Source organism: Pteropus alecto, unplaced genomic scaffold (assembly GCF_000325575.1).
Source record: "Pteropus alecto unplaced genomic scaffold, ASM32557v1 scaffold25, whole genome shotgun sequence".
Taxonomy (NCBI): domain Eukaryota; kingdom Metazoa; phylum Chordata; class Mammalia; order Chiroptera; family Pteropodidae; genus Pteropus; species Pteropus alecto.
The window spans coordinates 4,563,796-4,590,772 of NW_006441955.1; the positions used below are offsets into that span (position 1 = coordinate 4,563,796).

General features: G+C 37.4%; 1 protein-coding gene across 5 annotated transcripts in view; it reads right to left on the bottom strand.

The window, feature by feature from the left end:
* Positions 1–10,197, bottom strand: part of NRDC (nardilysin convertase) — a 69,450-nt gene extending 59,253 nt beyond the window's left edge. Inside the window, exon 1 of one of the 5 annotated variants that reach the window (XM_006919190.3) lies at positions 9,528–10,197. In XM_006919190.3, coding sequence (XP_006919252.1) covers positions 9,528–9,871 — 344 coding nt within the window. In that variant the 5' untranslated portion in view covers positions 9,872–10,197. Of the gene's footprint in view, positions 1–9,232; positions 9,435–9,527 lie in introns of those variants that run through there. The other 4 variants (XM_015595114.2, XM_006919189.3, XM_025051939.1 and 1 more) reach the window with 4 other exon arrangements.
* Positions 10,198–26,977: the final 16,780 nt, after the last annotated feature.

Sequence of the window (26,977 nt, forward strand, 5' to 3'; positions counted from 1 at the left end):
CAAGTAAAATCTTATGCTCATGGATTGATATCAGTATTTGGTAGTACCTATCAGAGTGAAAATGCATTTTCAAAGATGAAATATGTAATATCTCATTACAAATCATTATTAACAAACATTTGCAATCACTTCTGATGACAGGGAACACTAACTTTGAACCTTCAAATGCAAAATGTTATCCCAATAAAAAATAATTCTATTTTTCTTACTTGTAGACCCGTATTACCATAAAAAAGTACTATTATATTTTGAACTTAATAATTTTATTTAAAATGTGCAGAAATTTATTTTTTCTGGTTGTATTAATATCTATACAATATCCTTAATTTTGCCTCTTGACTGACAAAAGCTAATATTTATTTATCTAGGCCCTTTTAGAAAACATTTGGTAACCTCTGGGAAACAGATTTTTCAAAAGGTGTGCTTGGACAAATGGTTGTCCATATCTTTAAAAAACAGTAATAAAATTAGATCCTTATCCAAATGTAAAAAGCAAAACTGCAAAATTTTTAGCAGAAAATAAGATGAAAAAAGCACAAACCATAAATAAAAAGATGAATAAATCTGATTCAATATTAAGACTTTCTAAACAAAGAGTAAAGATGAGCTATATAGACTTAGAGAATATATTTGCAATTCATATAACCAACAAAGGATTAATATTTAAAATAAGTAAAGAATTCTTACAAGTTAACTTAAAAAAGGAAAAGAAACAACCCACTAGAAAACTGGGCCATTAATAAAAGGAGAAACCCAAAATGCCAGGAAACATAAAATAATGCTTGATTTTATTAGTAATAAGCAAAATGCAAATAAAAGATTAAACAAAAAAAATTTCCCACAGATGAGATTACCAATTTTTTTAAAATCTTAAAGATATTATTAATCTTAAAGATATTTAAATCTTAAAATTTTTAAATATTTAAATATTTAAAGATATTAATCTTAAAGATATTTAAAAATGTTAAATAACATTTAACACAAATAACAAGTACTACACTTATCAGGAGCCAGTAGGAATGTAGAGAAGCAGGAACTCTCATGCTCTATTAGTGTAAATGTAAAATAGTACAACCAATTATAAGAGTACTGTGGAAACATTGTAGAAAGGTTAAAAGTGAATCATTTTACTTATAGGCATATAAACTCTCAAATGTGTGTGCATGGAGTCATGTATAAAATGTTCACTGAAGCAACGGAAACAACTTAAATGACTAACAATCAGAGAAAAGATAAACTGTGGCATAATCATAAAACTAAATGTAACAGAAAATTGGGAAAAATATAAATGACCATTAACAGGAAAACAAATAAATTATGATGTATTCATAACAAGATATCAAATAACATTTAACACAAATAACAAGCACTATACTTATCAGCATGGACAAATCGCAATGTTAAACCAGGAAAATAAAAAGCAGTTTATGAGACTTTCGATGTGATATAATTTTTATTTCTATGTCTTAAAACAGTAATATATACTGTTTACAGATAAATGTATATTTCATAAAAAGTACAAAACATACATAGGAGTGGTATATGTACCCAATTCTGATAATGGTTAACACTGGAAAAAGAGAGGAGGAAAAGAGATGGGAGGAGGCAGTACACAAAGAGCTTCAAGTATACCTACCTGTATGGTTTTATTTCTTTAAAAAAATTTTGGTCTGAAATAAAAGCAAGAAATAAATTTTAAAAATATTGAAAAACATATCTGGTAAGAATCAGGCCAAAGGAGAAAAAGATGAAGGAGTCAGAGATGAAAGCAAGACTATGAGACAAGCACTATTCTAGGCACTGGGCATATAGCAGAGAACAAAACAAAGTCCTTGCTCTTGTGAACATGTAGTATATCAAATGGCAGTAAGTGCTATGAAGAAAAATAAAACAGAGTAAGAAAAACAGGGGTGGGAAACCTGAGTAAAATTGTTATTTTATACAGGGTAATATTTAAAGCCACAAGACTGGATGAGGTAACACAAGGAGCTAAGGTAGGCAGGGAAAAGAAGAGGTCTGGGAACTGAGCCATAGGCACTCCAAAATTTAGAGGTCAAGGAGGTAAGGAAGAACCTGCAAATGGGACAGAAAGGGAGTTAAGAACAGTATTGACCTGGAAGCCAACTGAAAAAAAAAAGTATTTCAAGGAAAGAGAGATCAACTGTATCATATGATACTGAAAGTTCTAGTAAGGTTAGAATTCGAGAACTAACCAATTGCAAAGGTTACTGGTGATCTTGAAAACAGCTATTTTGGTATAGCAATAGTGGAAAAGCCCATTCTAAGTACAAGAAATAAAGGAAGGAAATGAACAGCAAATTATGAGTACAGACAACTCTTAATATAAGCTTTGCTACAAAGGAAACTAAGAAACTTGAGTAGCTGGAAAGCCATAGCTCAAAGGGGATGTGGAGTAAAGAAATGTTTTTCGCCAGAAGATAGGAACAATTACAGCCTATATGTAAGTTTGTGATAATGATCTAGTGAGAAGGAAACTGATGATGCAGTATGGAACAGGAGCAACTGCTGGAATAACTGATGGATGAAGATCAATAAAAAAGAGAGGAGATCTAATGAATAAGTGGAGAGATGGTGGGTCTTAGTATAGACAGTTGATTTATTAATAACAGAAGAGAAGGCACGCAAAGACGCAAAGAAACAAAGTCCTTATCTATAAAAATTTCAGAAGAGTGGGAAAGACAAATAGAACTTACAAAATATGCAACAGTTTGAAAAAAATTGTTATTGGAGCACAAAAGAGTATAAATAACTCACATGTGCGACGGGAAGATTGAAGTCAAAGGATTCACAGAGGAGGTAATCCTTGAATTCACAAGGCAAACATGATCAAAGAGTAACCCGTTTATCAAGAAAAGGAGCACATAACAGCACAAAAGAAGATAAAGCTAGAAAGAATCGAAAAATGGAAGGCCTTGGACCTTATCTGCCATGGGAGTTTGCTTAGGAGAAATTAAATAAGAGAACATAATCCTTTTATACTCTAAGTACTGCTCAGTAGCTGCTCAGTGATATATTTTCACAGAACAGCATTTAGGCTATCAGGTAATAAAAGCACTATCTAATATGGTTACTGTAAAGATTAAATAGATAATAAAGTGAGATAATACAATGTAAACTCCTTAGAACAGTACTTAGTACACAGTAAGCATTCAAGGAAATACCAGTTATTATGATTAGGAGAATGAAGATTACTGATAGTGTGGTAATGAAAATATAAAATCCCTCTAAACGCTCCTCCAGAGGACCAAGTGAACTTTCCAAACTACAATTTCTTTCCGAACCTCCTAAAAACAGTTTAATTCTGATCCAGCCATGTAATTAAGCCCACGCCGCACCACCAAATAAATAACTTAATCAATCAATTAATTAATAAACAAACCCAAATAAATACTGGACAGGGACTATATATCTACTCAGCTTCCTTTGATTTGGATAGGCCTTATGATTGACTTCATTCTAGGGACCAGTATGAATATGAGGCCTATGTCAGAGTGGAAGTCCCATAACAAACCATCTTCTTGTCTGCCAGGTCTCCCAATTAGAGAATATTCTAGAAACAGACCAGATCACCAGAGGTTACCCTATATATCTACCAAACTCATTATAATTGGGTCCATGCCCAAAGGATTCGGTTGGGAGTAAACAAGCTTCTGAAGTAAAGAAAATTCGACAATCTAAACATCCTATAAAATGGTAATGATGAAATTATGGTATATCTACACCATGGACTTCTAGGTAGACAAAATATATTGAAAAAGCACTTAAGAAAATGTTTATGACATTGTTAAATATGGTATCATACCATTTTAAAAATGTTATAAATGCATAGCAAAAAGGAATAATGGCTCTAAGAAATGTTACCAGTAATTAATACTGGGTGGAATGATTATGGAAAACTAAAAATTTTTCTTCTTGTTATCTAAATTTCCTACAATGACCACATAATACTTTTACTTATTGATTGATCTTTTTTAATTATTAAAAAGTAAATAATTCAAGTCTTCTACCTTTCCCTAGAGAAAAAAGCTTGATGAATATCATTCCTAATCATTGCTATATATATCTAAACATAAAAAAATTATCTTTCAAGTAAACATAATGTGAGGTGTTATTTTTATGAGTTTTATACAATATATTTGCTCTTCGACTGGCTTTTTTCATTCAACAATAAATCATAAGCCATCTTTACATATCAACTTACATAAAACCATTTCTTTTTTATGACTATATATTATTTTCATTGTAGAACTGTGTAACAACTTAATCTTTAGCAAATCAATGGACAATAAAGTTGTTGACAATTTTTTTGCTATTACAGTGCTATATCATTTAGTAATTATGAACATATTAAAACATAGTTACCACTTAAACTAGTAACATTTGAGTACTTATGTGTCAAGCACAATCTTCTGTGTGAATTAAGTACGCTACAATATCACCATACATTATTATTACTATTGGTATAATTTGTATTTTTTCTTCTGTGAGCTGCCTACTCATATTTGTTTTCTCTGAAAATCAACTTATTATTTTTTAAAATTGGCCAGGATACAAAGTTGATCTAAAAAATTTCTGGTAGAATATCCCCAAGAGTTCCATGAAAATGCCTGGCATATGAGCAGTCATGCTTTTATACACACTACAAATACTTTTTGAAAATCTACTATGTTCTGGGCACTGAGTGAACAAAACAGACATGATCTCTGTACTCGTGGGTTTTTAGCCTAGCAAATATTTGTTAAATTAATAAGGGGGAAGCAAAAAGAAAAGTGAAGAGAGGAACACATCAGTTGCAGGAAGTTACTATATATATATATCGGTGACGCCATTCAAAACACATAGTTACCCCTTAAACCAGTCTTGCCACATCCTATGGACCTAAGCTACTACATGCAGATTAGTCTTCTTTAAGAACACTGCTTTACTTATATCATTTTCAGGCTCAAGAACCCACAACTTCTCGGTATTTCCCAACTATACTTCACCTACTCTCTACATTAGCTATTCCAAACCTTCACCACTAAAGGCTCCCCCTGTTCTCTACTACTTCCCTTACAACTTTTTAGAGGACCACTTCAGTAGACCTCAATGCCTACTTTACAGAAAAAAAAAAAAAGTCTGTAAAGCAAAAAATGTTTTCAACACCTGACTGCCTGCAACTACACTCTTCATTATAGCTTCCTCCACAGTGAAGAGATTCCTTTACACAGTGAAGAGATTTCCTCTTCTTTGTATCTAAACCCAATTCCTGCATGGTGAATATTCTTGATCTGTCATCTCACTTACCATCTAAGGATCTTGTTCCATCTATTATCTCCTGCATCCTCAACCTTTCCTTCTCTACTTTTTTGTCTCAGGCAGTAAACATGCTCGTGTCTCTTCTATCTTGAGAAAACTTTCCCTTGACCCCATATATTGTTTTATCCCCAAACCTCCTCTCATCTCCTCTTTAAAACCAAACTTCTTTAAATATGTCTACCTACCTAAAATTTCTCGCTTTTATCACTCCTTAACTCGCTGCAATCTGGCTACTGCCTCCCTACCTACCATTCCTTTGGAATTGCTTTCACCGGGGACAAATAATTTCTTGCAACTGTTTTCAGTTATTCTATTACTTGACTTCTCAGTATAACCTATCAATAATCAATGCTTGCTTAAAGCATTCTTCTCCACTGGTTCTTCATATTTTAAAGGGGGGGTGGGGGTGGGGGGAAGGATGCCACTAGCATCTAGTATTTCTCCTGTTTCCTGACTGTTCCTTTCTAGTTTCAAAGGTTCTTGAGATCTCAACAGTCCTTAGCCTTCGAGAGATTACTTAATGTACTCAAAGTCACATAACTAGAGATGGGAAACTAGATACCCAAGTGACTAAAAATGCCATACTTTACACATATTTCTGTTCTAACACCTATTACATTTAATGCATTTCTGCTTCAGTATCTGCTCCATGACTCCACCAGGAGTCTAGATGGACCAGAATTCTTTGAAGGCAAGCGTTCTTACCATTGTTTAGTTCCTCAATAAGAGATCTTTTTAATATGAAATCTTATTTCTGAAAGAAACATTTTAGGTAAGAATGCTCTTCCTATTCTTATCAGCCTATCAGCCTACATTGAAGAAATCAGTCTAAGGAATGGTAACAAAGACACATTTACTTTTCTGAAAATATAATGTATTTCAATCTTAAAAGTCCTTACTGTGTTAAATGAGCTTGAATCTCATAAAATAAGTCCTAGCTTGCCTCTACTTTACATTATAAGACTAAGAGGGTACGATCTAAACCGAGTTTTTGATTCCTGTATCAGACCAAAGGATTGGATGGTGTCAATCGAGTTCCTAGAATTTATATACATGTAAGTCCATGATTTCTTTTGTAGCTCTAAGAGTCTATAGTCTTATCACTAATGCGTGTGTATACTACAAATGCAACTGCTACCTTATGTATTGAAAAAAAAAAAAATTACTATTCCATGGGTTTTAGCTGGATAGATCAACAAAAAAAACCATGTTATACCTATCCAAAAGAAAATGTTCTCTGATGTATAGTCCTCTGATATATCAGAGGACTAAATCTTCTCAGAAGTGAGTAACTCCACTCCTATTTGAGAAGCCAAAAGATATTACTGTTCTCAATGCAGCTGTCTTGCTCACTTGGACTGTGAATCTCCTTCTGTTCATCAGTATATAATAGTAAACAACACAATAAATGTTCAGAAATAACCTGTAACTTACTCAATCCACATCCATTATTTTCTATAGTATATTGAGAATTTATTAACATAATCTCACTTGTAACAGTCTGACCAAAATTTAAAGGGTTTGCCCTTCAGAAGCTTACATGCCTTTTCATATGTTCTTCCCTTCTCCATAAAAATACAGGTCTCTTTACAAACAGGTTAAACATGAAAAGTGTTTTATATTTAAGTCAATCCAAACTTCCTTAGTGCTCATTAAAATAATTTACTATTTAGAATGCACTACTACTAATTTTGTCCATCTAGAATTTCCACTTTAAATCAATAAATATTTGAACAATAGTTCCCAAACTGGAGTCCTATTTAATCCTTTCAGAAGAGAAAGAAATCAACACTTAACAAGCATTTACACAGATTCCTAAAAAGAGAGAATAGATGTCCTGGAAGTATGTTAACATTTTTAAAAAGCTGAATACAAATCACACATATACAAAGCAAAATTCCAGAGGCTATTGCTTAAACAAATCTTTCAAGGCATTATTTTATGATAATGTTCTTTTAATCAGGTCTGTCACTGGTGCTTATTCACACATTCAAAAGACATGTAATTATAATATGATGGATATGTACTGTAACAGACCACATCCAAATTCCTACTGAAATACAGTGAAAGGAGGGATTAGTTCTGCCTGGAAAGGCTTCACAGAGATAGTATCTGAGCAGCTCATGAAGGGACAATTCAGCTATCTGGGCTGCAGATGCCTCTGTTTCTGGTGACAAAAATTCACAGCAGCATTTAACTTTAGTTGGATAAGTCTTTAAAATTCATCTAGCATTGAGGTTTTCCACCTTTATTTTAGAGTAACAAAAAGATATTTTCTTTAAAGTCTAATTGAAACTTCCATACATAAAATATAAAAATGGACCCACTCTTTTGAAGAAGTAGTTATTAGAAAACACTGCTATTCTAATCAACCTTCACTTTAAAATAAGAAAACTGAGACACTAAAAAGGACAATGACTTGGCAAAAGACTACAGAAAGATAGAAATGCAACAATTTATTTAAAGAATATCTCTTAAGCATTATCTCCTCTTTGAAGTATTTCCTTTCTCCCCAAGTGGAGTTTACCACTTACTTTATTCCCCAGTATACCTATCACATACTTCTATTATGGCTTCCATAAAACTGTAGTGCCCTACTTTTACGTTTATTATGTGTCTGTGTCCCTCTACTACACTGGATGCTTCCTGAAGGCAGGTTAACCATCTCTGTATGCCCAGCATCCAAAATAAAATGTTATTAAGTTACAGTCCACTAAGTTTCAGAAAAGATTTAAGATCACTCAGCACACGGCACAAAGTAGGACTTAATAAATATTTATCAAGTTAATCTGCTGAAAATGAGGTCATTAAATGGAAGAATACATGTTAAGCAGAACAGTATCTGATACATAGTATACATTCCATAAACATTGACTGTTAACTATATATCTTTACACAGGAAAACAATTGAACCGTCATTGAACATTCAATCTGAAAGACAAAAGCTAAGCACCTTTTAGCAAGGTTTCAACTTGTTCATTTACATATTACTAATACAACCACATCTTTGATGAGAAAAAGTGAGAATCTAGCTTGTCCATAAATATCTCTACTCTGCAGTCTGAGAAAAATAGTACAAGAAGTTGGGTATTATTAATCACTACACTTGGAGTGAAAGGAGAAATTAGGTCAGTCTTAAACTTGAGGTTAAATCACTCTAAACATGTTTCAGTCATCTATCAAAGGGGGATGGTAGGGAGTAGAAAAGTTTTATCTCTAAGGTTCTTTCCTGCTCTAATACTTATAACAAATTGGGACCAAGAATCCTTCAGCTTTCAACTCGATATAAGAACTTCATAAAAATCTGTAAATGGTGCACTGGATTTGGTGACAGGGTTATCATACCAGCTTTGTTATTATTTAGCTTTGTAATTTTGAGCAATAAGCAAAAACTCTCTGGATCTCAGTTTCATCAACCTGTAAAATGAAGTTTTGGGACAATATCATCTCTTTAAAATACATCATAGTCATGACATTTTATGAAATAAGCTACCTCTGAGGGAAATATTCAGATGGAGACTGAGCCACCAGTTATTAAGAGATGTTTAGAAGATTCCAGCATAAACCAAAAGTAGAGAATTTCGAAATTAGAAGAAACCTTACAAGACTATGACTTACTCAACTGAGACCCAAGTCCTTCCTAATATACTCTTGAAAGAGGTCACCCAACCATTTTAGTAATGAGAAACCCATAGAAACAAGCCACTTTATATTAGGCCAACTATGATGCCTAAGTTCTTTTACTCAAGTCACATGATCCTCTAGTAATTTCCACCCATTAGTTTTATCCCTCTTTCAAGTAAGGGCACCTCGAATATTTGTGGATAGTGATAATCTGCCCCTTAAATAGCCTCTTCAAAATTAAATCCCCAACTCCTTCAACCTTTCCTCATAACATAATACCAAGACTCACCATCCAGGCCGCCTTCCCAGAGAAACCTTCATTCTTGATTAATGTCAAAATTACTCGAACCACCCTTCCCATTCTGAAATCCTGATTCCCCACTTGTCTCAAGATTCTCCACTTGTCCAGCTGACACCACATGGAAACCCCTAAATGCCCTTTTCAGCTCCACCCAAGGAATTATTCGGGGTGGGGAGTGTGCCCCTGCTGCTCCTTCGGGAGATACGAAGACAAGAAGTGACAGCGGCAGCAAGAGAGACGCCCGCACCCGGCTCTCCTCCCCGGTCCAAGCCTCCTCCCTCACCGGTATTGCTTGGGGTCGCTGGGAGACTTGACGATCTCAGGGTCTCCGACATTACTGATAGACCCACTCCGTCCCTCCTCCTCTGATTCATCGGCTCCTAGACAGGCAACCCGGCCGCTCTCGCCCAAATCCTGTCCATTGGGCTGCAGGGCAGGGCAGCTGCAAGAAGACTTCGCCTTGTTCCTTCCAGGCATGGTAAGAGTAGGAAAGGGTCTGGCAGCAGCCGAGTCTTCGCACCGACCCCGCGCTTTGATTCTCCACAACGCTACGAGCCCCGGCCTGGCCTCACCCCACAACTTCCTCCCGGTGGCACAGACTGTAGCAATCGAGACTCTTCTGAGCATTTACTACTAAGTCGGAGCGATGGGCATCCCTCTCCCCAGGGTCCACCTCCTTCTCCTACTCCTCCAGCCGCTCCTCCTCCGCGTTCCAGAGGCGGTGGCGGCCGGCGCTGGTGCTGCCGCAGCCGCTGGGGAGGACAGGCCTGCACCCCTCCCCCAATCCGGTCTCTTTCACGTTAACTTCCCTCATCCCCCCGCCCTCCAAGCTGCCGATGACGCTACTAGTTCTAGCTAATAAAGAGGCAAGATAGCAGTCACGCTCACGTAAGCAACCAATGGGAATAGTGAATAAAAGGAACCAAAGCGACCGGGCCGGTTCGCGCAGCACACAGACAGCTCTTCGAAACCTAGGGTGGGCGGGGCGAGGAAAAAGAGGAGGAGAAAGTAGCGCGGAGGACGACGGGAAAGGGCGCCCGGGCAGCTGCGTCGCGTTTATGACGTATACGGAGAGGTGGTTTGAGGCCGCCGCTGAGTAGTGCTTAGCGGCCCAGAAAAAAGTATTCGTTTGATGAGAAAACCAAGAAGCGAATAGAGTTTCTTCTCCCCATTCATATTTTGTGCATCCTGCCTATTTTGTGCATTCTGCCCCTGGGACCCAGGGCGGAGCCTTTTGCCCTGACTCAGCACGCGAAAAAAACCGGAACGGCGGAAGTATTTTCTTCTCCACCGGATGGAAGTTTTTTGGAAGAGTCGGTTGAACGCCAGAAATAGGCATTGTTCTCCACCACGTACTTGCCGGCTGCGCTTAGGTGGTATTTGCCATCGAGGCGCAAAAAAGTGCTTAGGAGACCGGTGTAGATGTGCTCACTCTTCTATGCAAAAACATTTTTTAGCTTCCCCACCGAGTCCACAGTTAGCTTTTAAGTTCAGCCAGCATGTATTGAGCAGCTACAGCAGGTCAGGTTATTGCCCTCAAGTCCCTTTTCCCCAAGTTATTTTCTGTTCGTAATGACCTTTAATTGGCAATCATCTCAGGTGTCACTGAAACAGGCATTCTTGAAATTTGAAAACAATCGACGTGTTAGTAAGATGCAACATACTGATAACATGAGGCAAGGGATCCTAGCACATAAAAGGAGTAAATATGTATGAATGAATGGAGAAACAGTTGAAGAAGGAAGATATATTGATGGCTGTTTTAAGTCTAAATTTTTCTGGGCCTCCTGAGCTCCACAAACAATAAAATTAGAAACAAACCAAAAATCCTTGCCTTCATGGAGCTTGCATTCTAATTGGGAGACATTAAACAGGCGATAAAAATGAATGATGTAGTTTAAAAACAATATTATAATGACAAATAATGCTGGATAGGACCATAAAGAGTTGAGAAGGAGCAGTGCAACGATTTAGGGAGGAAATAATGAAAACCTGAACTAGGACAGCAGATGAGGTAAGTTAATTAAAAAATATTGTTCAAACATCCCATTACTGTTTTCAGTCAGTAATGTTTGTTGTTGAATAACTAACTACCTGAACTGATGTCTATTTTGAGGATATTTTTTCTTTTTACTCTTCAAGGCGATGATGCCATAAGTAAATTCAGCCAGTAATTAGAATTTTCTACCTAGAAACAAAGAAAGACCACATCCTAAGTATGACCTATTAATTTTTCCCTTTAAAAAGAGGCCTCTGAATCTTACAGGTCACTTGACTGTAGAATATATAGTAACACTCTATAGTGAGGCATTTATTTATTTATTCAACCAACAAATTGAGTTCCTAATATGTGCCAGATATTGGTAATAGAGTAATGAACAAGAAATTTCCCTGTTCTCTTTGCACTTGTAAGAGAACTAGTGAAAGAGACATTAAACAAGCACACAAATTTTTAAATTTATTGTGAATAGCTCTTGAAGGATAAATACAGATAGACCTAGTCTGGTCAGAGAGTTTTCATAAATAAGAGACATTTAAGCTTACATTTGAAAAATATATAGGAAGTGGTATAGGAATGTATAGTAATAGACTTGTTCAAAAACTCTGAGAAAGCAGGTCAATATGCCTAAACTGTAGTAACCTGGGAGCAAAAGGAGAATGAGTTAGTGGCCAAGATCATATAGAATCTTCTTACGAGTAAAAAGTCATTGCCTTGTCTATTTTGTGTATCACTGGATTCCTAGCTTCTAGAATAGTGGTTGGCACATTATAGGTACTTGGTAAATAATGATCGAACAAATGAAACAGGAAGACACGATCACAAGTGTTTTCCAAATAGATCATTCTGACTGATGTGTGAAAAATGGTTTGGATGGGAGAGTGGCAGGTGAGGGCAAGACTGGAAGTAAAAAGAGAGCAGTTGGGAGGATATTAAAGTAATATAGGCACTAGAAAATGATAAGTTGGATTTCAGAAGTGAAAGTGGAGATAGAGAGATGTATATACAGATATGACTTATATTTAGGAGATGGAATTGACTGGTTTTGGATAGTAATTAATTTGATGTGAGAGAATGAAGAAGAGAGATGTGACCAATATATATGATTTTCTGAGTGGATAGATGATGGTGCCAGTATCTCAGTGAACAAGAAATTCTGAAAGAGCAACAGGTTTGGGAGGAGAAAAGCTTAAACTCAGTTTTGAAAATGTTAAGTTTGAGTCATTTCTGAGCCATACAAAAGGAAGATCAGGTCTGGAGCTCAGAAGAAAGGCCTGCATTGGAGATGTAAATTTGAAGTTTATAGGCTTATAGGCAGTAACCAAAGCTTATTCAGTAAGATCATCTACATTGAGATTGTGAAATGAAAAGAGAAAAAGGCCCAAGAACCAAGCTTTGAAGAACTTATAGAAAACTCCCAAAAGAGACTAAGAAGGAACAACCAGAATAGTAAGAGGAAAATCAGAAGAATGTAATATCACAGGGAAAATTCCTCTTTGATGCTTGGCCCAATATAATTCTGACCCCATTGAAAATATCAGAAATGTTAGATTAGGTGTATAAAACGAGATTTGGCAAGTGATCACCTGAATCTGGCCTTTTCAAATATAAAGAGAAATAATTACCCAGAGAGGTATAGCTTACAAGTGACCTGTGGCAGTCAAGACTTCCAAACCAGAAGAAATATTTTCCCATTGAAAATAATTTAGAAATTTGCCACCCTCTGTTTGAATATTGTAAGGAGTATTCCTCAGAGAAAACAGATAAATTAAGCTATTACTATTTTATAGGAAATCGAGACATTAGAAAGTTTAAAAGATCTTGAGATCTCTTAGAAAGTTGAGCACAGAGTATCATTTTTAGCCTCATTTATCCAGGCTGTCTTAGAGTGTTTAAGTGCTTTTTTTCATCTCTAGCCTTTCTATACTCCTTCCTATTTTTACCTCAAGGATTTCCCTCCCATAAAGTGTAGTGACCCTTCTATCCCTATTATTCATTCTAGTGAGAGGTCAAAAATCATGAAAATTGAAACATCTTATTTCTATGTTTGATGCCTACGTCTGAAAGTTATTTTAGTCAATGTAATGGCTGTCTATCTCCCAGAGGGACAGATCTGAGCCTTACTTTTAAAAATTCAAAGGTAAATTATTTTATTAACCCCATTATCCACCTTTATATTTGAGAGGATAAGTCAGAGTGTAGAATGTTGATTCTAGGTTGAGTGGATTGAGAGTGCTATGAACCCATTCAAGTCTGAAGCCCAATGAAGAGATTGGGTGAAGAGGTCGCTAAAGTGGGAGGAAAGGCACTGAAAGAGAAAGTAAGTAACAAGTAAAATATTATCTACTTTACAATTTTGCCCTGGACCCACGGTCTAAGAAATTATACTTTTGGAGCTCTAGTTATTAAGTGTCCTGCCCACTGATTGCTCTCCATATTTGGTAGCTTTGTATCTAGGTTAATAAGTAGGCATGTTCTTACAGAGTCTTCTCTCAGGAGATTGAATATGTACACAACATACCGAGGAGTTTGAGCATAAAATAATTTTCTTCTATACAATAGACATAGTTCTAGGAAGAATTTGGTATGAGAACTTCAAAATAAATTGAGTGACTATAAAAAATACTTTAGGAAGCAGTAAGAAAAAATGGTTCTTTTCTAAAGGTCAGCTTGGCAATATGTATCAACAATTCTACTTTCTGTAATTAATCCAAAGGAAATAATTGTGGATATGGACAAAGATTTAAGTAAAACAAAGTCCATTCCAATGATGTTTATAATAGTAAAATTAGAAAATAACCTGGATATCCAATAATAGGAATTGGTAAAATAAGTTATATGTACATGAAATAGAACAATATGTTGTCATGAAAACTATCCAGACAATTATGCAATGATTCAGATATTTGTTTATATTATACTAAGTGTAAAAATAGGATTATTAAAGTAGCACATATTACATGTACATATGCAAAATATTTACCAGTAAAATGTGCTCAAAATGGTAAAAAAAAAAAAATACTTTATGTCAAATAAAAATATCCTATCAGAAATCTACCTAAGTTCACTTCATCTCTAATCTAAAGATACAGCTTTTGAGACTCTGCCTGGAAGTAAAAATGGAAAACACAAAATGGTGTTTAAAACCTACCAGTGACTTCTCTTTGTACTTTCAATAAAATCTAGCTTCTTGCCATAGCCTATAAGGCTCACTTATGATTTCTGTCCTTACCCTACGTTTAGAATCTCATCTACCATTCTGCCCTTTGCTCCACTCACAATAACTTAATGTCCTTTGACATACTAAGGTAGTTCTTGCCTTAGGGCTGTTACATCTGCTCCTCTGCCTGGACTGTTCTTCCTTTAGATTTTGCATCACTGGCTCCTTCTTACCAGTCACATGTCAGCTCAAATGTCACCTCTTAAGAGAAACCTCTTGCCATTCTATCTAAAATATTATCTGAAATTATTTATTTGTCTATTAGCTTATTGTCTACATACTCTCTGTATTTTATATTGGTCCATTGGAGGATTGGTATTTCATCTGTTGTGTTTCCCATCATATCCTAAGCATCAAAAATAGTGTCTGGTATATAGTGGGTATTCACTAAATGTTGAATTAATGAATAATACAGGAAAAAAAAGGGACAGTTGAAAGTTGTCAGGTCGCTAGGGAGGCAAAAGAGAGTGATTAGCCGTAAGTTAGAAAGGAACTCCTCTATCATTGGGCCCAGAGGGAGAGGCACAGACAGGTGCAGGAGCAGCAAAGGTTTTAAGCATTGTTAGGAAGAAGGAAGAGACAGGAATTTAAAAGAGTTCCTGTCTGGCAGCCCTCAGCCTCCATCTTCTTTTTAAACCATGATACAAAGTCAGTGCTGAGAATGAAAGGGTAGGTAGTGATGGGTCTCGCTTCCATGGAAATCAGTAAATAAGATATTTGCTTTTTTAGTTTGTTTAAATGTCACACATCTTGAAGCGAAACTGAGTTGGTAGTTTTAATTTCCTGAGTAACTACAATACTTTGGTCCAACCATTTTACTTACATTAACTCATTTAGCCCTCACAACAACCTGGTGAGTCTGTTACTCACCAGTTTATAGATGAAGAGAGGGGAAATAATTTGCACAAAATCACACAGAGTGGGATTATCAAAACTGCAAATCAAGTAAGTCTAGTTCTAAAGACTTTATTATCTTGTCTTTTACATATTGCCTGTCAAATATGTAGAATAAACAGATTTCTAATTCATTAATTTGAATTTTGTTGATATTTCTAATTGTAGTTAACCCTCAGGCTAGTTCTTCAATGCAATATGCAAAGTAACAAATGTCAGAACTTACATATTCCAAAAGGATAGTTCATAACTATCATTAAGAAAGCATCTGGCTTTCCATCATACTTCCTTCATTTCTGGCATGACAAAGTAACCACTTCACCTGTCTTCCTTCCTTTCTGAATAATTATGTCTAAAAGCCATTTGCTTAGTTGGTGCTAAGCAAGCTAGGCACCTGTGCCTAGGGTGTGTGAGAGCAGCCTGATGAGATGTGTTGGAGCATGAGCCATGTGAGGAGGCTTGAATACATGGGCTGATGGTGCAATATGTCAGAGTCCAAGGATGGTAGAATTAGAACATCACCATTTGGCAACAACCATAATTGTAATTAATTCAACCAAGAGGGGTGAGCAGTGAGGGCAGCAGGGGCAGTGGAGATTGGTTAGATAGAGGAGTGACTTATCAAATAAGTAAATATATTGAGGATAATGGGAGCCAGTTTTCTCACTGTAGAAGAAGAATTACAAATATAGAAATGCAGAAATTAGAATAAACTCTGTGGTGTTGGGTTGGAATTGTAGGTATCTATATCTATTTTTTAATAGATATAGAAGTAAATTTAGATGTAGATGTGCATGTGTGTGTACATATGTAAGTATGTATATTCCTATACATATATTCTCAAGCCTTGTTCATTGAGAGGGCCTGGGAGCAGTGACACCACAGTAACAATAAGCATACCTAATACCTCCATCTTGGTTTCTAAATGCTGTTCATTACTAAAAGGCCATTTTCCACTAAAAGAAACTGAGGCTTATTGGAGAAATGGTTGACCCCAAAGCTAGGGCAAGGAAGATGCAAGAGAACCTGGAATATCTTCTATGCCAGAAAGGAAGTATTCAAACAATAATGAGAACATGTCAAAAGGATGCATAGGCTAGCTTGAAGAGGCTCCCACAGGACCAGAATGGAGACAGTTTGAGAATTAAAATAAATAATTATAGTAACAGATTATAATCCATTGTATAAAATAGGAATACATGCATCTAAACTGATATAAATAAGGAGAGAAGAAAGCTTTTCATTAAAGTGGAATGCTAACAGTGAATGTAGAAAGGATAATGGAATTAGAAAATCATGATTTGGCAACTGTAATAGTAGTTAATTCAACCAAGAAACACGTATGGATGCTAAGTTACTTGGTGAAAAATTGATGAGGAATGAGATATTTACAGTCTCAACGTACCTCTTTACAAAATATTTATTAATCAAGAAGGGGAAAAGAACAAATACCACTGGCAAATACCACTTAATCTGTGAACACAATTAACATCAGTGTTGGAACAAATTGAAATTGTTCTACCCGATAATATGCAATAAAGAAAACTCAGCTTCATTTCTGTGCTATTCTTGCTAAAAATGCATAACTGTAATCTAATCAAGAGGAAACATATTAACCCAAGTTGAAGAACGTTTTATAAAATAACTGACCTGTAATCTTTAAAAGTAGCAAGGTAATGAAAATCAAAGACTACAGAACTGTTTTGATTAAAGTCTAATAAGACATAAGTAAAGGCATCACAATATAGAAACATTATTGGGACATTGGCTAAACTTGAACAGAGCTTGTGAATTAGATGATAGTAATGCATCAAGGTTAATTTCCTGATTTTGATAATTTGTGGGTAATAAGGTATCCTATGGCCAGCCTACTCTCAAAGATTCGGGGCAGGGGAGGGGGAAAAATTGCATAGATAATAGAGGCTTCGTTCATCCTTCTTACGACCAAATCAAAGTTGTGACAGAAACACAGTGCAAACAGCAAGGAAAGTCACCTGGGATCTAGATGAACAGAAGCACTACAACTAGGGAGAGAAATAATTAATCATCCTGCAGCGGTAGAAGTTGGGAGGGGCGAAGACGTGAAGCTCCTGATCCTGAGCAGCTGAGTGGGACAGAGGCTGGCAGCAGTGGCAGCTGCAGACACCTCTTAAAGAGGCCGTGTCCGCAAGTGGACTTTCGCAGTGATGGACCTGCTCGCTCTGAGCACCAGCGTTGGGTTGGCTGTTTGGGGGGCATCAGACACTTACAGGGGGACACCGAGTTGTCAGAGTGAGGGCGTGAGGTGAGGCTTTCTCCCGGGCAGAAGTGCTGTCCTCTGGGAGGTTGAGCCCTCCACCCTCCCAGTGTGAAGATGCAGCACTACCATAGCTGAGATGTCATCGAACTGGATAACAGAGGTCCCTCCACCCAAAGGATTCCCTGAAACTGTGCCTCCCCCGACTTGCGGCCCCACCCAAGCTACATTCAGGTGTGTCCTTGGAGAGTCAGGTGCTCCTTAATGAGCAGCTCTAAGACACACTGGTGGCATCTGGCTCAATTTCTAGTGTAGTTTCTTGAGGCAATTATAAGCACATCATCTGTGGATTGTTTGCTGAATCTTAACAGGTGGCCTCAGAGGGGCACAGTGTGGGTCTAAACTTGGTCTGCAGCTGAACCCCTATCAGGATAGTGCCTCTGGCCACCTAATACACAAAGCCTCACTAGTTAGACTGAGAGACTTAGGAGCTTTGCTTAGTACATAGAGACAGACACAGAAATCAGAAACCATATGAGAGAATAGAACAGAGATCCAGGAATAATGGAGTTAAGCAATCTAACAGATGCACAGTTCAAAACACTGGTTTATAAAGATACTCAATGAACTGAGGGGAAGAGTAGGTGAATTTAGTGAGCACTTTAACAAAGAGATAAAAAACATAAAAATGGAAATGGAAATTAAAAAAGGGAACCAATCAGAAATGAAGAACATGTTATTTGAGATGAAGAGTATATTAGAGGGAATAAAGTGGATAAAGAAAAGGAGCAAACCACCGATATAGAGGAAGGGCACTCAATCAGAATGGCAAGAAAAAAGAAGCAAGACTATAATAATAATATAAGGAGCCTATGGGACACTATTAAATGTAAAAATATCTGTGTCATAGGGGTACCTGAAGGAAAACAAGACGTCGAAGAGCTATTTGAAGAAATAATGATGGAAAACCTCCTCCACTTGTTGAAGAAAACTCAGAGTCCTAAGAAAGAGGAACCCAAAGAAGCCCACACCAAGACACATCATAATTAAAATGTCTAAGTTTAAATACAAAGAATCTTAAAAGCAGCAAGAGAAAAGCAATTAGTTACCTACAAGGGAGCACCCATAAGGCTGGCAGCTGATTTCTCAAAAGAAACTATGCAGGACAGAGGGTTTGGCACAAAATATTTGACATGATGAAAATCCAGGATCTACAATCAAGAATACTTTATCCAGCAAAGCTAGCATTTAGAGTCAAAGGACAGATAAAGAGCTTCCATACAAAAATAAGCTAAAGGAATTTATCACCACCAAGCCAGTATTACAGGAGATGTTGGAGGGACTTCTTTAAGAATAAAAAACATGTTTCAAAAACAGGAATAAAGAATGATAATAACTACATTCTTATCGACAAGTACCTCAAATGGAAAAAAATTAAGTGGTCCAACCAAAAGACAGAGTGGCTGAATGGATAAGAAGACAAGACCCCTACATATGCTGCCTACAAGAGACTCACTTCAAATTAAAAGACACACACAGACTAAAAGGAAGGGGATGGAAAAAGATATTGCCTTCATGGACCTAGAGGGTATTGCACTGAATGAAATGGGTTGAATAGAGAAAGACAAATATCGCATGATTTCATGTGCATGTGGAATCTAAAGAACAAAATAAACAGCAACGACAACAAAAGCAGAAATAAATTCATAGATACAGAATATTTTGAGGGCTACTAGATGGGAGTGGTGTTGGGGGAACGGTGAAAAAAGGCAAAGGGATTAAGAGGTACAAATGGATAGTTGCAGAATAGACATGGAGATGTAGAGTGTAGCATGGGGAAGATGGTTAATAATGTAATAAATATGTAAGGGGAAGAGGGGTACTAGATTTAATGGGGTGATCGCTTTGTGAGTTATGTGGATCTCTAATCACTATGCTATACAACTGAAACTGGTATATTATTGTATGCCAACTATAATTGAAAAAAACTCATTGAATTGTACAATGTAAATATGAGCAACTAATTGTCTATTATATTTCAATAAAGCCAGAGGAAAAAGAGTGGGGGAAAAAAAAGGTTCAGAGAGAAAAAGCTTTCTTTATACTGTTCTTGTAACTTTCTTGTAAGTTTGAAAATTTTTTAAAAGAAAAAAAAAATATTAGCAAGGAGGTCCAAAAGATATCATATAAAACATTGGAACTGACTACCAGTCTCTTTAAATGTAATTCATGGAACTGTGGGCAGAAAAATAGTGCTTTGTGGGCCTTATAGTAGCAATTGTTCTCTATCTAACCATACCCTACGAGATCCTGACCTCCTGCTAGAAGCTGTCTTTGACCCCTCTAGCCCACACACATCATCCATTTCATTCCTAAACTCAGAATACATATTTTTTGCATCACTTCCTTGGCCTTTAATCATATATAGTCTTGTGACTTCTCTTGTACTGTTGTCCTTTATAAATTTTGAGTTATTATTTAAAGCTGTTCATGAATATGTTATCTCCATAATTATGTTGTAATCAGCTTAGGAGCAGATACCATATGTGTCCTCTTTCTTATCAAAGTACCTGGCATATGTTTTGCAATCACATTTCCACATCCCAAGGACTGCCAAAGAATAATTAATCTCACTTAGCATATATTTCTTGCATCACAACTATGTTATCAGTCACTGTAAATAATAATTTCTTACATGTATAGAATGCTTTACAGTTTATGCAGCACCTGTAGGTTCATTATCTCATTTGTTCTTCGTAATACTGTGAAGTAGGTGCTACTGCCTGATAAACATGCTCGAAGAGGAAATGTGATTTCCCGGAGGTCACACAGCTATTTACAGTAGAATTGGAATGCCAGCCTTAGTTTTCAGATTAGAAATCCAGTGCCCTTTCTACACCACCACAGGAAACAACAAGTCTGGACACATTAACATATTAGTTTTCTATCACTACTTTAACAAATTACCACAGACTTAGTGGCTTATATCACACAAATACTTATCTTACAATTCTGTAGGATAGAAGACTGACACAGGTGTCACTGGGCTAAAATTAACTGGGTCAGCAGGGTTGCATTCCTTTCTAAAGGCTTTAGAGAATAATTTGTTTCCTTGCCCTTTCCAGCTTCTAGATGCTGCTCATATTCTTTAGCTCATGTCCTCCTTTCTCTATCTTTAAAGCAAGCAACAATGCATCTCTCTGTGCCTTTCTTCTATAATTACATCTTCTTCTGACTCTCTTCCACTTATAAGAACCCTTGTGATTAAACCAGACCTACGTGAATAGTCTAAGGTAATCTCCCTATTTTAGGGTGAGTTCATTAGCAACCTTAGTACCTTCTACAACCTTAATTTACCTTTGCTGTGTATCCTAACATATTCACAGAGATTAAGATGTGGACCTCCTGCGGGGGCAGCGGGGGAGGCATTGTTCTGCCTATCATGTGTATGTTCTTTGAAGTTTCAGTTTCCAAAGATCCACTGAACACTTTAACATCTTAACCCATGATGTGAATGGTTCTACTAAAAATCAGTCATCAGATTCCATAGAAACTAATTTCTAAAAGTTAATAACATATCACTAAGGACTCTTTGCTTAGTGATATGTTATTAACTTTTAGAAATTAGTTTCTATGAAAAATAAGCCAAAATTTGATATACAAAAAAATTAACATTCTCTGAGTCCATTGGTTCTTAATTCAACAAATAAGGGAACTGAGGCCAGTTACATTAAATAACTTGCTTAAGGACACATAGCTAGAGAGTATTAGAGCAGGAATTCAAACATAAGTCCTATTGCAAAGCTCATGGCTTTTCCATTATACCATTTTCTCACCAAGAGTTGCTTCTCCTATGGCCTAATGACCTAATATAGTGCCTGTGATTTAAACGTTAATTTATTCCTTTGGATCATCCACTTCTTATGGACTACCTTGAAAATGCAAATCCTTGCAGTAGAGGATTAAATAAGATGATGGATGTGTACATGTGTTGTAAAGGGAACAAAAAACACATGGAGTAGAAATGTGCATTCATGTATAAGAGACAGCTGTGATTTGAAGCAGATAGGCTGGTTTAAGTCCTAACTCTGCCACTTGCATGATCTTTGACAAGTCCTAAACTCTGGTAAATTCTCTTAACCTTGGTTTTATCATCTACAAAATACATCCTTCATAGAGTTTTTGAGGATTGAATGCCATAATTCTTGAATAGCCCTTACAACAGACCCTGGCCCAAGGTATGTGTTTAAGAACTGTCGGCAAGTGTAAAGATTCTGAATGGCTTCTTCACCTAATTCACCCATTGATGCTAGAATTGGTGATTTCTTCATTACCCACAAGGTGGAGCAAGAGATATAGGAATGTTTCTATTCCTCGATAAGAATTTTGGAATTAAGGAGAAAAAAGAAGTAACCTTTCCATCTTGGTCTTGACAGAATACAAGTCTATCTCCCTTTAAGCCGCCAGCCATGTTTCTTCATCATAAGAGCCTCTGGGTTTTTTGTTTGTTTGTTTTTTGTTTTGGTTTTCTTCAAAAAGAGTAAGACACAGGAGCTTTCAATAGACATTCTTTAATAATGTGAATTTTACTTCCACTTGGAGATGCCTATACAGTTATGGGAAGGGGGACTTTAATATACTTCCACTTTCTTCATGTTCCTCAGTCCAGAAGCCAGAGACACTTTTTGTCTACACTCTTTGCTCCAAAAGGCATACCTACCATTTCTCCTAAGAAGCCCATTGGGTCCCCATACAAATAGAACTCTTAGAAATCTGTCTTAGCACCCAGGATTCTCTGGATGTAGATTAGGCTTCAGTTGTTCTCAGAGGATCATTTTGAAGGTATACTTTGATGAGTTCATTAAAAACTCAACTCTCATTACTTTCAGGCATAATCTTGTAGGCTATGTATCTATTATAATTAGAATCTCAAGAAAATCACAAAAGTTCGCTAAAAAGATGAAGGTTCTATCAGATACCAGCTCCAAGTATCACTTATTCTCAGGACTCAACAAAACATTGCTATAGAAACAAACAGCTTAGATCTCTCAAAATCTAAGTGGATAAGAGAAACTCTTCATTTCTATGTGTAAAAATCAAGGATGGATAAGCATTAGCTAAGTGACGGAGAATGAAAGGGGAAAGATCATTCCAGTTAGAGTTCCAGGTCATGAAAATGGTTGAAACAGAGAAAGCAATGTTTTTGTAAGTTTGAAAGTAACTACATATGATTCAACAGTAAGCATTGAGAGGATAATGGCAATAGTTAAAACTGGACAGGTATGCCAGAGATGAATCATTAGGCCCTGTATTTTATGATGAGTATGGACTTTATCTGAGGGCAATGCAGAGCCACCAAAGGACATCAAGGTGGGCCAGGACAAGATTAGATAGATGCTTTGGAAAGATCATTCTGACTGCAAGATAGAGAATAGAGGAAGGCAAGACTTGATGAAAGTTGTGTTGTGTATTTTCTGTTTGCCTCTCCAGATACTCCCTCCACTTGGTCTGTGTCCCAGAAGTTTGACCTATGTGGGTTCCCAACAGGCTCCTTTGCCCTCTGGCTTTTGGTTGGGTCTAGCATTGAGAGATAGCAGCAGAAGATCGGAGATAAGGAGGAAAAAGGAAAGGGAGTATTTATTTCCCAGTTCCCTCCCTGCTGAGTCATTTCGTGAGGATATGTTCCTCCACCAAAGACCACAGTTCTTATCAGGCAGCACACTCCATACAACTGCTCTCCTCAAATTCTGGTAATCAATCCCTCTCCTTATCCTTTCATGCCTTTGGCTAGGAATGATTCTCACTGTTGCTAGCTCATAGGAACTTTATATCCCATGTTGGTCTCCCTGAACCAACATGCACACAATTTGTAAATAGTTCATTTATTAAACACAACTCAAATTATCTAGTTTCAGTGTGCCATTTATTTCCTGCCAGGACTCTAACTAATATAGAAAAAAAACAAGTAATAATAATTATAGCTCAATTAACCAGAGATAGAAAATATTCAGAAAAAAATACATCGTTGCTGACATATACTATGTAGTTAGGATAGAAAATATTCAAGAAAAGAGCTACATTGTTGTATGTACTTAGGCTTATGATGATTGTGTCTGTACTGAACATGTACAGACTTTTTTTCTTGTCATTATTCCCGAAACAATGCAGTATAACAACTACTTACATAGCATTTACTTTGTATTAGGTATTATAACTAATCTAGAGATGATTTAAAGTACACAGGAGGATGTGCATAGATTATATGCAAATATTGCACCATTTTATATCAGGGACTTGAGCTTCTGTGGATTTTGGTATTTGCAGGGGGTCCTGGAACCAATCCCCCTGCGGATATGGAGGGAAACTGTACTGTGTAAAGGTGGAGGGAACAGACACTTCTAGGATAGATACTCTTGGTAGTAACTGTGAGGAGGCCCAAGTAATACTGCTGGGGTTTCTTGAGTGCCTGGATTTTCTATATCTTCCACGAGGACACAGGGAGTAGAGGAGAACTTTACTCTTGGGGCTTCTGATAGCCCATATAGCTCCTGTGATTTGTTTCCTAAGGGTGTCATGACAAAGCACCACAAACTGAGAGAGGGGGTGGTTAAAGCTATAAAGTTATTTTCTTACAGCTCTGGAGGCTGGAAGTCCAAAATCAAAGTGTTGACAGGATTGGTTCCTCCTGAAGCTTTTGAGGAAGAATCTATTTCATGGCCTGTCCCCTAATTTCTGGTGGTTGCCAGCAATTCTTTGCATTACTTGGTTTGTAGCTGTATTACTCCAGTCTCTGCCTGCATCATTGATTGCATAGCCTTCTTCCCTGGGTCTCCTCTGAGTCTCTGTGTCCAAATCTCCTTTCTCTTATAAAGACACCAGCCATTCGACTTAGTGCCTATCCTAATCTAGTATAGCCTCATCTTAACTTGATTAAATCTGCAGTGACCCTATTTCCAAATAAGGTCACATTCACAGGTACCAGGGATTTGAATCTGAATTTTTGGAGGGACACAATTTAATCCATTACAGGGCCTTTATGAAAATTGGAGACAAGTGCCCCCTTCTGGATGAAAGCTGCTCCTCTTCTCATGGCTTGGTGAGCAGATAGCACCCAGCCCTTCCTCCTGGTAAAGGTAGCTCTGCACTAGGACACAAAGCTCGGCACTCAGAGCCTAGGCTGGATTTCAACCCCCACTAACCCTCTTGGCAGGACACAGCCTATTCAGTCATATATACACTAACCCTGCCTGCTCTGTACTCAGTTGCCTGCCTCAGTTCTGTGCCCCACCCCTCAACCCCCACCATCTTTGCCCAACTTTTTCCTTCTATTCCCATATCGTGGAGGTAGAACTAATTCTTGTTCTTCTTTGTCCAGTTTTTTGATATCTTTTGTGGAATGATCTGATTCTGTGTCTCCTGTGAATAGCTGGTATTTTTGCCTGGCCAGCATCCGTTCTCTTCCTTTCCAGAAACAGCACCCTAATTTTCCTTTGGGGGAAGCACACCTCTTGGGAATACTTGTACTTCATCCTGTTTGAGTGGGACTGGTTCCACTCTCCAATTCCAGAGATGGGTACAAGATCCAGACTTAGCCATTGAGAACACCTCACCTCCTGGCATAATGATCTATCCTAGAATAGGTACCTGACCTAGGACTTTTGCCAGAACTACTGAAGCAAAGGCACTCTGTTTTTATTTGGATGGCTGTATTGGACTGAATTTGCTACCTGCTTAGACTTGTTTTACTTTGTGGGGTTGATGGGTGAGGAGTGAGTTCCGCCCCTTCTCAGAGCTGCCAGGTCTGTCTGTATTTTGTTTCATTTTTCTGTGGGCTCAGCACTTTTTCTCCAGTTCAGCAGCCTTGCTCCTACATGCTGTCCAGCAGTGTGTCCTAACCCTTTGTTGAGAGTTAACTCTGAGGTAAGCAGCTTGGAGGTAAGCAGCTTGGAGGTAAGCTGCTCCATGATTCTCTGCATCTCTGTATCAACAAGCACAGAGCTGGGACCCAGAGGGTCTTCAGAAGTGTAAGCCGAGTGGCTGTCCCTGAATTCTTGCAGCCCTAGTTCTTCCTCCTCCATTCAGCCTTCCTTGACTGTTACAGTACACCCTGATCTCCCCGCTTTTTGAACCATTCATGACCTACTGCCTTGTATTGTAGCTTTCATTGTATTGGTACTGGACCTGTTTTCCTAGTTGCTAAGATCTCAGAAGGCAGGAGTCTTCTCCTCAAGTTCTTAGCACAAACTCAGGGAAGAATCATTCCATAAATGATACATAGTTTAGATGAACTTTAATGCACATACCATCACCGCCACTATGATAAGGATAGGAGCTATATTAAGAAAAGACAGTTTGTATCAAAACATGTATACACAGAACAAGGAGACATCACAGATATTTGCAAATGGGATCTTGCCTTTTTTTTTTTTTTTTACAATCCAAACCCTTATATATCCCTGTACTTCTTTATATTTGTACAAACTCACACCACATGACATTTCATATTTAATGTCACTAAGAGGTGTCAGTATATAGAATATAGGAAGAGTGAAAAGCATAAAAACATCTGCTTAGCTAGACTCTGAGGGGGAGAGACATGAAAGTTATTATTCCTCTCTCTGCTCAGTCCTATAAAAGGACAACTCCAATTTTTGCTAATTGCTCCTTCTGAGTAATTCTGCTCAGCCTGTTATGGTACATCTCCTAGGCTGGCCTGAGACCAGCCCGGTCCCCGATTGAATAAATTAGAAAAAGCAATTGAGGAAATTGAAGATGGTGTGCGAACTGAGTAAGATGACATTTCTGTGTGTGACTGCAGAGACCATCTGCCCCCGGCCCCATGGTATGAGAACAGCCTCTGCTGCTCAACGATGCTCTAGGGTTTAACTTTATTGAGGGTGTCAGGGTGTGAAAAGAGTGTGTGTTCCTCTCTTTCCTTCTCTCCTACAAGCAGAGAAGAAACCAGATGTACACAAAACTAGTGCTTAGGTTCTCTCTTCAGCTGGGCCACCCCAACATCATCCGCTCCCCCAAGCGACAGGGTTCAGGATCAGGAATGTTCACTCTTGGACAGAACCTACCTTATTCTGAGACCAACCAACCATTTGCTGCCTTCTCTCTGTAGTCTTGGGCTGGTTGCTGCACTGATGTAGGCCCTAGTTTACCTCATCTGTGTACTTGGAATAATAAAACCCATATCACTCCACATCACCAGGGTTGTGTCAAAATTCATTGGGGCTTTGATGAAAAAGTGCATTAGGAACTATAAAGTGCTGAACACATGATTGATGATTTTTGTTATGATATTCTAACAGTAGTGCATATGGACTCTACTATCTACCCCTCCTGGGCCCCAATCCTGTCACAGCTCACTGCTCTGTTCCT